This window comes from Canis lupus, chromosome 7 (genome assembly GCF_003254725.2).
Source record: "Canis lupus dingo isolate Sandy chromosome 7, ASM325472v2, whole genome shotgun sequence".
NCBI lineage: Eukaryota > Metazoa > Chordata > Mammalia > Carnivora > Canidae > Canis > Canis lupus.
The window spans coordinates 20,116,167-20,129,630 of NC_064249.1; the positions used below are offsets into that span (position 1 = coordinate 20,116,167).

The following is a 13,464-nucleotide window of genomic DNA, read 5'->3' on the forward strand; positions in this document are numbered from 1 at the left end:
GGAAACTAAGAATAGTTATCTTCTCTGGGGATAAAGATCTGGTCACTCTAACCACCAAAAACTGTACCATGTGGTGAAATAATGACCCACTTTCAGTCTCTGAAATCAACCATAAAGCACAGTAGTAATATGTCTTATATTTTTCTGTTAGACTTAATTTTAATTGTGGAAATGTCAGAGCCAAAAAATTTTAGAAATCAAATCAAAACCCTTATGTTCTAGATAAGGAAACTGAAGCCTATGGAGGTAGAGTAAGTTTACTACAACTTTGTAATGTCACTGATAAACTTCAATTTTGGATTCAAGGGTCAAGATGACATCTTATTGCGTATCAGAAAAAAAATCGAACAAGGGATGTGAAAGTATTGGGTTCTAGTCCTAAGTTCATCTAATTGGTTGACTTCTTAAGCAAATCCTTAATCGTCTTCTATCTATTAAAAACAAATGAGGTTGTTGGTTTACTTTAGGTGACCCTTACACAGTGGGGAACTGGTGAAAGCCATCTCCAGGGATGGAGAGCCCTAATTTGTAGCATTTGCTGATTTCCATGGTATACACATTCCTACCATGACAATTTCAATAGCATTCAACAACTCAGTGTGTTATCACTAAATGTGGAGCTGAAACAGGTGTTCACAATCAGCTCCATTATGAACTTCCATCACACCACTGCCCCTAAGGATCCTTCCAGCTACAAAATTGAAACATATATTATTTAACTTTATTGTATCCAAAACAAAGAATTTTAATTTTGAAAACAGTAATATTTTTGAAATCTTATTTCTGCAGAGTTAATTCATTATTCATTAGAAATAAGCTATTCTCTAGTTGAATTTGTATACGTGAACCAGATCCTAATAATTTTCTTAAAAACTTCTGAGATATTGAAAATACTACCATAAGACTTCTTTTTTTGTTTGTTTGTTTTTACCATAAGACTTCTGATGGGGGCAAAAAATAATCAGTAGGAATCTTTTGATGAAATTTTTACTGTGATCTACAGAGTTGAGCAAGTTTCTATGGAATTGAGCAATTAAGCAAGTTTTCTCTCAAAACCTCACAGGGAGCCCAATGTGAGACTCGATCCCCAGATCCGGGATCATGCCCTGAATGTGGGGCAGATGCTCAACTGCTGAGCCACCCAGGTGTCCCTAGTTTTTTCTTTTTAAGATGTTTATCTATCTATCTATCTATCTATCTATCTATCTATCTATCTGTCTGTCTGTCTGTCTGTCTGTCTATCTATCTATCTATCTATCTATCTATCTATCTACCTACCTACCTACCTACCTACGTACCTATCTATTGAGAGACAGAGAGAGCAGGAGCAGGAGGAGGAGCAGAGAGAGAGGGAAAGAGAGAATCTCAAGCAAAATCCATGCTAAGCACAGAGCCTGATGCAGGGCTTGATCTCAGGACCCAGAGATCATGACCTGAGCCAAAATTAAGAGTCCAAGGCTTAACTGACTGAGCCACCCAGGCACCCCAAGCCATAAACTAGTTTTATGTACCCTTGAAAGACTTCATCCTCAAGGTTAGAGAGAGGGGCACACATATTTGGTAGAAACAAATTGAAGTATGAGATAAGTTAGTCTTACTTCTGGTGGGGAAGCAGATTCTCAGCCTTCCCTGATTAATACTTCCCTGGTTTAATAATTTGAAATTGCTAGCGAAGGTTTAGTAAATGGGGAAGAGCTTAACAGAAGACCTAAGTAGCCTGGTGGAAAGGTGTAGGTTCTCAAAGAGATAGTAAGGTCATGGACCTCCAGTCATGGCCCAGGGTGAAAGCAGGTAATAAATGGCTCATTGCATGAAGTTTTCACAAAATTTCATAATATGGGTGGTTTTATATAGGTCTCCCCTTAGGAAGAGCATTTCACAGCAATATGTCCCCATATTGCTATAGCCTTAACTTTAATGGGGAGCATCCTGAAATCCTTATTCTAAAACTGCCTTTACCTGGCAACATCATCTCACCTCACAGAGCTCTACCCATTTAAGCAAATGAGAACTAAGACATACTATAGAACAGGCTAGTGAATCTTGACCACTACCTATGGCAGATCCAGCTTCCCCAAACCAGAAGCCCTATGACATCCGGGGGTTGGTAACAGCAAGAGCTAGTTGCAGCAGGCCTGAGCAGATGAGAGCACCATGAGGGGTATAAGCTCTAAGAGATTCAGAGGCACATTAGTCTGTTGTGAAAAACAGAGGCCTTTCCAGAACCAAAATTAAAATGGAGACATTTAACTCCTAGATAAAAAGTGAAATCCACCCACAACCACATTCAAGTAGCACAATATTCTTATTCCCCTGCCATGTACCCTAATTATTCAATGTTTTATTATTTCAATTTTTCTACCAAATGAAATTTGCTATTTTAAAATTTGGATTCAGCATCTATATTTATGAGGTGTATTTCCCCTATATTTATTAGAATTTTTTTTTAAACTTTGCCAGGTATACAAAACAAACTGGGAAAACCTTTGGTCACTGTCTATGCTCTTAAATTGTTTACATAGCAGAATGATTACCTGCTCCTTGAAAGTCTGGAAACACTTGTCTATGGAGTCCAGGCAAAATTTGTAGTTTTTTTTTTTTTTTGTCTTTTGTTTTTAATCAATGCATCCATTTCCTTCCTGAAAATTAACCAATCCTATCCTTCTCAAGTTAATGTTACTTACTTTATTTTTTCCTTAAAAAGTCTCCATCCCCTAGAGATTTTGAAATTAGTAAAATGGTGCACATAAAATATTTTATAACCTCATTTTTAAAAACAGTGAGCTCAGTCACATACATAAGACACAAAATACATATGTAGACTTTAATAAGAACAGTCATTTAAACAACACACAGGCCAAAGAAGAGAACATTACCTGTACCCTATATGCCAGTCCTTATATACCATATTTATCCACTCCACTGTCTATGAACAGGTCTGAAATCATTATCTCAGCTATACCTTATGAAACTAGAAAAGAAAGAGCAAACTAAACCCAAAGTAGTGGGGAAAAAGGAAATAATAAAAGCCAGATGAGAAATTAAGAAATAGAAAACAGAAAAATATAGAGAAAATCAGTGAGATCAAAAGCTGGCTTTTGAGATCAAGAAAAATGGTAACTCTTTTTGTTAACTGAGGACAAAAAGAGAGAAGACACAAATTTTCAATAACAGGGAGTGAGTGTGGACATCCTATAGTTATTAAAAAGAATAATAGGAGAATATTTTGAATAACTCTAGATCAATAAACTAAACAACAGATGAAATCACAAATTCCTTATAAATCCAAAGCCACTGAGCTTACTCAAGAAGAAAAAGATCATGGCCCTATATCTAATAAAGAAATTTCTAGGATTTTGATGGAATCTTGTCTCACATTTAGATCTTTCATCCATTTTGAGTTTATCTTTGTGTATGGTGAAAGATCTAAATGTGAGACAAGATTCCATCAAAATCCTAGAGAAGAACACAGGCAACACCCTTTTTGAACTCGGCCATAGTAACTTCTTGCAAGATACATCCACGAAGGCAAAAGAAACAAAAGCAAAAATGAACTATTGGGACTTCATCAAGATAAGAAGCTTTTGCACAGCAAAGGATACAGTCAACAAAACTCAAAGACAACCTACAGAATGGGAGAAGATATTTGCAAAGGACATATCAGATAAAGGGCTAGTTTCCATGATCTATAAAGAACTTATTAAACTCAACACCAAAGAAACAAACAATCCAATCATGAAATGGGCAAAAGACATGAACAGAAATCTCACAGAGGAAGACATAGACATGGCCAACATGCACCTGAGAAAATGCTCTGCATCACTTGCCATCAGGGAAATACAAATCAAAACCACAATGAGATACCACCTCACACCAGTGAGAATGGGGAAAATTAACAAGGCAGGAAACAACAAATGTTGGAGAGGATGTGGAGAAAAGGGAACCCTCATACACTGTTGGTGGGAATGTGAACTGGTGCAGCCACTCTGGAAAACTGTGTGGAGGTTCCTCAAACAGTTAAAAATATACCTGCCCTACGACCCAGCAATTGCATTGTTGGGGATTTACCCCAAAGATACAAATGCAATGAAACGCCGGGACACCTGCACCCCGATGTTTATAGCAGCAATGGCCACGATAGCCAAACTGTGGAAGGAGCCTCGGTGTCCAACGAAAGATGAATGGATAAAGAAGATGTGGTTTATGTATACAATGGAATATTACTCAGCTATTAGAAATGACAAATACCCACCATTTGCTTCAATGTGGATGGAACTGGAGGGTATTATGCTGAGTGAAGTAAGCCAGTCGGAGAAGGACAAACATTATACATTCTCATTCATTTGGGGAATATAAATAATAGTGAAAGGGAATATAAGGGAAGGGGGAAGAAATGTGTGGGAAATATCAGAAAGGGAGACAGAACGTAAAGACTGCTAACTCTGGGAAACGAACTAAGGGTGGTAGAAGGGGAGGAGGGCGGGGGGTGGGAGTGAATGGGTGACGGGCACTGGGGGTTATTCTGTATGTTAGTAAATTGAACACCAATAAAAAATAAATTAAAAAAAAAAAAAAGAAATTTCCTCAAATCTATTTAAGAAATTAGACAGCCTTTTATCCTAATAGTTTCATTTTGTAATTTACAACTTTCCCATAGAGCCCAGATGGCTTCACCAATGAATTCTACCAAATTTTTAAGGAAGAAATAACAGACAATTCTACACAAATTGTTCCAGAAAATAGAATACTTATTCTAAGAGGCCAGCATTACCCTGATATCAAAACCAAAGGTATTAGAAAACTAAACAGAACTACATAATCAATATCCCTCATGAACATTAATGCAAAAATTCTAAACAAAACTAACAAACTGAATTTTGCAATATGTAAAAAAAGATAATACATCCCTTTATCCTAGGGATGCAACTTTGGTTTAATGTTCAATTAAAAAATCAATCAATGTACAGTAGTCACCCCCTTATCCATGGGGTATACATTCCAAGACACCCAGTGGATGCCTGAAACAATGGATAATACTGAACCCAAATAAACTATGTTTTTCCCTATATGGACATACATATGATAAAGAACCTAGTAAGAGGGGCACCTGGGTGGCTCAGTTAAGCATCTGCCTTCAGCTCAGGTCATGATCTGAGGGTGCTGGGATTGAGCTCCGAGTTGGGCTCCCTGCTTGGTGGGGAGCCTGCTTCTCTCTCTCCCCACTGCTTGTGCTCTCTCTTGCTATCTCTGTCTCTCTGTCTCTCTATCTGTCTCTCTCTCTCTCAAATAAAATCTTTAAAAAACAAGAATACAGAAGATATTAACAACAACTAAGAATAAAATAGAATGATTATAACAATACATGTAATAAAAGTTATGTAAGTGTGCTCTCTCTCTAACATCTTATTGTACTGTCCTCATTCTTCCTGTGATGACATGAGATGATAAAATGCCTATGTGATGTGATGAAGTGAGGTAAATGATGTAGGCACTGTGACCTAGCATGAGGTTCTACTGACCTTGTGATGCTACATCTACTGTGCTGGACTGTGTTGGCCAGGGGTAACTGAAACAGTGGAAAGTGGAACTTGGGGCGGGAGGGACTATCATAATTCACTGTATTAAAAAACTAAAAAAGGACAACCCATATGACCATCTCACTAGATGCAGGAAAGGATTTAATAAAACCCAACATTCATCTCTGACTTCAAAAAGTTTTTTCAGCAATCACGGACTAAAAAGGAACTTCCTCAATCTGAGGAAGGGCATCTATAAAACACCTACAGCCACAGTTACACTCAAGGACAACAGAATAAATACTTTTCCCCTAAGACGGAACAAGGCAAAGATATCCGCTCTCGCCACTTTTATTCAACCTGGTACTGGAGACTCTAGTTAATGCAAAAGGCAAGAAAAATAAATAAAAGGCATGTACAGGAAAAGTAGAAAGAGTCTGAAGGAAAAAGAGACTCTTAAAAAGAATAAGTTCAGCAAGCTCACAGGATATGAAATCAATATATTTTAAAAATCAATTATAATTCTATACATTAGAAATGAATAGTCAGAAATTGAAATTACAAATAAATCACTTATTAAAAAAATAAATGAATGACTTTTTTTTTTAAAGATTTATTTATTTATTCATGATAGACATAGAGAGAGAAAGAGGCAGAGACACAGGAGGAGGGAGAAGCAGGCTCCATGCACCGGGAGCCTGACGTGGGATTCGATCCCGGGTCTCCAGGATCGTGCCCTGGGCCAAAGGCAGGCGCCAAACCGCTGCGCCACCCAGGGATCCCCTGAATGACTTTTAATAGTACCAAAATATGAATTTCGCAGGGATAAATCTGACAAAATATGTGTAAGACCTGTACACAACAAAACTGTGTTGAAAGAAACAAAGGACTTATGTAAATGAAGAGATATACCATCTTCACAGGTCCAAAGACTCAATATTGTTTAAGTGTCAATTCTTCACAAATTGATCAGTAGATAAAATGTAATCATAATGAAAATTCCAACAGCGTTTTTTGGAGAAATTAATAAGCTAATCCTAAAAATTTCATATATGGAAAGCAAAGGACCGCGAATGGCCTGATCAATCTTGAAAAGAACAAACATGGAGGATACTGGATTTCAAAACTTATAAAACCACAGCAATCAAGACAGTTTGATAATCATGACAATGTCAATGAACAGATCAACAGAACACAGTAGAATGTCCAGAATAATATGGACATTCTACTGAACATTCTACTGTGGATGACAGACCACATCGAGTACTGGTGAGAAGTAGAGCAACTGGAACATTCATACACTGCTGGCGAGAGTGTACACTGGCTTAACCACTTTGGAAAACAACTTGATAGTTTCTTAAAAAGTTAAACACACTCATACCATGTGACTTAGACATTTCCATTCTTTAGATACTTGCTCAAGAGAAATGAAAGCAATGCCTGTGTACATGATTATGCACTGAAGCTTTGTAATATTCAAAACTGGCAACAAGTCAAATGCCCATCAACAGAGAATGAACAAATAGTATATATCCCTATAATGAAATACTACTCTGAACTAAAAAGCACAAACTCTTAATAAAAACATGTGTGAATTTCAAAATAATTATGCCTAGTCAAAGAAGTTAGACCAAAAAAGTGTACATTCTGTATGATTCTACTTATATAAATTCTAGAAAATAAAAAATAATCTTTGGTGTTAGAAAGTAGATCAGAAATTGCTTGGGGAAGGGAAAAGACTAGAAGGAGAGATGACAAAGGGGTACAAGGAAACTGTGACTATGTTGGACATTTTCCCTTTTTTATCATCAGAATCATTTTATGGGTGATCCACAATTTAGAAATTATCAGAGTGTACACTTTAAATATGTTCAGTTTGTTGTAAATCAGGTCAACCTAAGAAGTTTGCTAAAAACAAACAAAACAGAAGTAAGGAAAAGATAGTGTTATTACCTTCATCTCATCCAGCTCATGAAGTTCCTTAGTAGGATTTTTTTCTAAGTGACCTGCTTTATTCAGAGCGATCGCTGTTACCAGCCCTTTGCAACAACTGGAAGGGGAAAAAAAAAAGCACACACACACAGGATGACCTATTTATTGTTGGGTCCCCTTCTAAGTGTTTTAGATCCTGATATAGTGGAAGTTAACCATAATAATTAAACTGCTGACTCATGGAAGAGAATAATTTCCATTTCTCACCCTCCTCCTATTCTACTCACCCACCCCAATTCTTTTCACTCTTGACCATTGGTAACACTGAATAGAAATAAAGGAAACAACTGGCTAGACCATAAGAGTTACTTCCTGAATTTCAAGCAATCCTTGTGATATATGCTTCCTGGTTAATAAATTACTGTTTTTCAGACCTCATCTATATTTGGTAGGAATCTTCCAGCTTTTCAGATATAAGGGTTCTTTATTTGGTATTTTTTTAAAAGAGATGTTTCGGTTGATGTTTGATGAAACCAAACATATTTAGTGAAATATAAGTGTACACTCAGTTTTGCATGGAATGACACAGGAGATATAAGCTGCTCCCCAGTATGCGCAAACATGCAAGATGCATCTCACTAATACAAGCAAATGGGCCTTTTTGGTTGATCTGGTTTTCTTTTTACTAATTCTCACTCCCATATACACATAATACTTCCATCCTGCCTACAGCAACACTTGTGTTCAAAAGAATTCTAAAGCCATTGGGAAAACATTAAAATCACATATTTCAACTGGGCAGTGTTGCAGCTACTCTAAAGACTAATTTAGTATTTCTTTCAAGGTTCGAAAACAGTCCCTTATTCCTGCTACCTCCTTGCCCTGCTATCTCCTCTGCTTTACGTCACAATTAATCTTCAAAAGGGCAGTAACAAAACAACCAGCTAGTCTCACCTGTTCAAATAGCTGGAATATTTTGCCAACTTTCTGGTCAGTGCAATCGCGTCTAGCTCTAACTGTGCAACTCCTAGATCATGTTTCTCAGTACTTTCCTTCTTCAAATTTGGGAGAGTGTCTTGGTCAATAAAGTCAGGCACCATTAAAATCAGCAAGTTTACCATCCACTGGATCATAGATATGTGCAATTCATCTATCTGTTAGAAAGTGATTATAACATGAACGACCCATTTTAAATAAATTGAACAGTTAAAACCATACCAAATTTAAAAACAGAAATCATACCTGTGCCTAACTTTCAACAACATTATCATTCTTAATGAAATCAAATCATCACTACTCAGCTAGGGTAACCTTATTCTCTTTTGTTCACTATACTACATTAAACTACCCTCCTCTTCCTCTTTAGCTTGGTCAAGGGTATTAACCTGTTAAAGCTTCAGTTCCCCAATTGTGTACCATGGCATTGCAGGGCTCTGCAGCAAATTCGCAAGGATGCCATGGGATTTTAAATTCCTGAGGGAAGTATCAGTGATGTGTGACATCTATCAGCACAGCATGAACTTGACATAGCTCACACTTTCAACATTAGATGCACTGTATCGCTTCTGATGACATCTTACCTTTCCAAAGCTGGTTTTATTGACGGTTGTATAGTAAAAAACAAGTACTTTGGGAAAATCAAGGTGCAACAGGCAATGAGGATGGTACTATCCAACCTGGTTCTGAGATTAGAGGAACTGTACAGTGTCCAAGCACATACATTCCATTGGTAAGTAATTTTGATTAAAGGGGAATAAAAGGTTTTTTTTCTTTCCATGTATGTATATCTGAAGAGTTAAATTGGGATATTGCATTTTGCAAAGTTTATTTGAGCAAAAGATTAAAATCAGGCAGTGTCAAAACCTAAAAATGGTTAGGGGCATTTTGCAGGCAGGGGCCAGGAAAAAGATTTTAATAGAGAAGATACTAAAGCAAAGCAAAATAATTATTTCACTGGCCATAACTCAAATGCTTGCCTGATTTGGGAAAATTTAATTATTTGGCTGTGGTGATAGTTGTGCTTGAGCTTCATTTTTTCATATTCAAGAAAATCTAGGGGCACCTGGGTGGCTCAGTTGGTTAAGCATCTGCCTTGCTCGGGGTCCTGGGATCAAGCCCTGCATTGGGCTCCCTGCTCAAGGGAAGCCTGCTTCTCCCTCTCTCTCTGCCCCTCTCCCTGCTCATGCTCACTCTCTCTCTTTCTCTCTGTCTCTCTCAAATAAATATATTTATTAGGACATAAATATTTTGTAAGTTGTTGAACCTACCTATGTAATAAACCGAACCATGAGGTGTTTCTTTTGGTTTAGGAGTGTGAAAATACCAGGGCACAAAGGGTAGTGTGAAGGGGTCAAGTTGGGGAACCTCTGCATCATGGCATTTGTGAAGGTTGGGTCTCAGAAATCAAATGCAGAAAACTTTATGAAATGCAAACGTCAAGCACACCACACACTTCAAAGCCCTATCCCCTTTCTCTGGTGATTTCCTCACTGTTCTTCTCCAGGCTTAAACATGACCTACTCTGAGAAGTCTTTTTAACTTCCACTGGCTTTAATTTGCTCCTTTCCCCTCCTTTCTATAGTACTTTGTACATCTATATTATAATCGTTTGCGGCTCTGTCACCTCAATTAGCCAGTGTATCTCTCCTATGTCTTATAGGCCATCATCTTATCCCTCAAAACCACACATGGTACATGGCAGAGAATTAAGTGCTCAATAGATGTTTGTTAAATGGACAAATAAAAATCAAACTTGGCAGCCTATCTGGTAATAAAGCCCAAACTCACCACCTCAGAAGGAAGGGTTGTTAATGACCTAAAGCAATGTTGATGAGCGTACTTTTACACTTTAATTAACACATCAGAAAAAGGGCAACTCTTCCTGAGGAATGGTTTTTAAAAAGACTGCTATTCCATTTCACAAGTCAAAGATATTTCCCCTCACATTCACAAAGCTATGCCCCTGCTGCTTCTTAAAATAGATAAATTCCTAACTGCTCTTTCCCATACTAATGGCCTGGATCACTGTCATTGAAATAACTCATTTGTGCTTATGTGAAATATTAATCGATCCTTGAACTGTCCCTAATAAACCAACAGAAACATGTTACCTTCATTTCAGAGTTATAATGGAGAGATTAAATGGTAGGATCTGGGGCAGGCAATATAGTTCACAGGTGAATTTAAAATTAGAATTAAACACAAAAGCATATCTTTTACCTTCACAAGGATATGAAAGCATTCTTAATTAGAAAGTACATATGGTGAGTTTTATAATAAACCAGAGGTTTACTGTGACGACTGGGTGGCTCAGCAGTTGAGTGTCTGCCTTTGGCTCAGGGCATGATCCCAGGGTCCTGGAATCAGGTCCCGCATAGGGCTTCCTGCCTGGAGCCTGCTTCTCCCTCTGCCTATGTCTCTGCCTCTCTCTCTCTCTCTGTCTCTCATGAATGAATGAATGAATGAATGAATAAATAAATCTTTAAAAAATAATAATAAAATATAAATTTTAAAATAACTGAAGGCAAGAAAATGAATCAGAAAGGAAAATGAAAAAAAAAAAAGAAAGGAAAGGAAAATGAATGGTGGGTGGAAAGAAATGCAAACTTTTTCATCTTTAAGTAGCTCTAGCAATCAATATGGATATACATAATTCCTCAAGGAATTTATAATCTTGCAAGTTTTCTACATACTTTAATTATAATATCATAATGCAGTGTTAAAACAAAGGTATATGAAGGCACTTTCTAAATAATCCTGTATTATACTGGAGGGTATTATGCTGAGTGAAGTAAGTCAGTCGGAGAAGGACAAACATTACATGTTCTCATTCATTTGGGGAATATAAATAATAGTGAAAGGGAATATAAGGGAAGGGAGAAGAAATGTGTGGGAAATATCAGAAAGGGAGACAGAACGTAAAGACTGCTAACTCTGGGAAACGAACTAGGGGTGGTAGAAGGGGAGGAGGGCGGGGGGTGGGAGTGAATGGGTGACGGGCACTGGGGGTTATTCTGTATGTTAGTAAATTGAACACCAATAAAAAATAAATTAAAAAAATAATAATAATCCTGTATTATAAAGACTGAATTCCATAATATAAAAAATTGAGTAAATGATTCAATGAGGATAAATACACAATAGTAAACAGAGTATTTACTCCACAGAAGGGGTTAAGGTAGCAACACCATAAAACAACAGTGCTGGAATGTTCTTCTTTACATCATTCAATAAATAATTATTGAGTCCCACTGTGGGACAGGTACTCTGCTACCCTTTTTCTTAATTTTGGTTGTCTTTCAATTTATAGAAATTTTTCCTGAGTCTGGGGATCCCCTGATTTATTCTTCCTGTCTTAATATACTTGCTCCTCAACTCTTAGTGTCTATATATTTATAACATGTTCATATGCTTTGTAAGTATCATTCCCATATGATACATCATGGTCTCTGTATTTCTAATTCCTAATTTAAGTAATATTTCAGTCAATCAAGCTCATTTCACCAATTTTGTAAGAACAAATATTTGCATACTATGTTTAATTTTAAGAGATTCTTATGTAAATCTAGATTATAATTAAGGCTAGGTGGTAGGAGTAAATGTAGTAAACTATGTCTTTGGAAATTATTCTTTCATGTTGTACTGGTTAAGAAGTTCACAGGTGTAGGGGTGCCTGGGTGGCTCAGTCAATTAAGCATCAGAATCTTGATTTCAGCTCAGGTCATGATCTCAGGGTCGTGAGATTGAGTCCCAAGTCAGGTTGCACAGTCAGTGGGGAGTCTGGTTGAGTATTCTCTCTCTCCCTTTGCCCTTCCCTCCACTTGCATGTGTTCTTTCTAAAATAAATAAATCTTAAAAAAAAAAGTCCACAGGTTCAGTTCTTCAGAATTGAAGAACAATTCTATTTGTTCTAAAAATTATAGACTAATAGGGAACACCTGGGTGGCTCAGCGGTTAGGCGCCTGCCTTCGGCACAGGGCATGCATGATCCTGGAGTCCCGGGACTGGGTCCCATATCTGGCTCCCTGCATGGAGCCTGCTTCTCTCTCTGCCTATGTCTCTGCCTCTCTGTGTCTCTCATGAATAAATAAATAAAAATCTTTTTAAAAAATAAATAAACAAAAATTATAGACTAATAATATTGTGGCATCTTGTCTTTCTTCCTAATACCATGTTTCTGTCATCCTTCAGCCAGGCAGGGGCACCAACATAAATCCTTAAAATGTTCACATTCCAGATTAATATTATTAAGGGAAAAAAATTCAGTATACTGAGTAAAGAGTAAAGATTATAATTAGAACTAGAAAGCTTTTGATTATTGGGCAGCCCTGGTGGCTCAGCTGTTTAGCACCTGCCTTCAGCCCAGGGCGTTATCCTGGAGACCCGGGATCGAGTCCCACGTCAGGCTCCCTGCATGGAGCCTGCTTCTCCCTCTGCCCGTGTCTCTGCCTCTCTCTCTCTCTCTCTCTCTCTCTCTGTGTGTGTCCCTCATGAATAAATAAATTAAATATTTTTTAAAAAAAGAAAAAGAAAACTTTTAATTATCTCTGAAACTTCAGTCCAAATGTAGAACATACTACACTTAAAAATCCCTGCAAATCATTTGAGTAATTATATCACAAAAGTTCCCATTTTGCCCTCCCAACCTCCTGCTTTGGTTGGATAGACATGACCTAATCTTTCCTTGAAGAAAATTCCCAGCCAAGACAAAATATAATTTCACAAACCCCAAAAAGTACATACGTGGCGCTGAAGTTCAATGTTACCATTGTTAATCTCATTGCCTATCTTCAAAAGCCATTGTTGAATCATGTTAAATATTTGTGCTTGGAGTACTCTGAAGGAAAAATCAAGTAAAATAAAGATGAGATATATTTAGAGTATGAAAGTGTAACTATCAGCCAAAGAAAGGGTTTTATTTGGCTGGGCCTAGGAAATGTAGGTATAGACAACTGTTTGAGAATTCAGGGTAAGGAAGATCAAAACCCTGAATTACCTGGCATAACGGCTTACCCGT

At 37.3% G+C, this 13,464-nt stretch overlaps 1 protein-coding gene across 7 annotated transcripts in view; it reads right to left on the bottom strand.

Annotated features, from left to right (window-relative positions):
- The window catches only part of AXDND1 (axonemal dynein light chain domain containing 1), a 106,820-nt gene that overhangs the window by 30,607 nt on the left and 62,749 nt on the right, over positions 1-13,464 (bottom strand). For 6 of the 7 annotated variants that reach the window (XM_025430146.3, XM_025430145.3, XM_025430143.3 and 3 more), the window contains 3 exons: positions 13,191-13,284; positions 8,403-8,602; positions 7,470-7,566 (listed from right to left, as the gene is read on the bottom strand). In XM_025430146.3, the coding sequence (XP_025285931.1) occupies positions 7,470-7,566; positions 8,403-8,602; positions 13,191-13,284 (391 nt within the window). The remainder of the gene's footprint in view (positions 1-7,469; positions 7,567-8,402; positions 8,603-13,190; positions 13,285-13,464) is intronic. The other variant, XM_025430148.3, reaches the window with a different exon arrangement.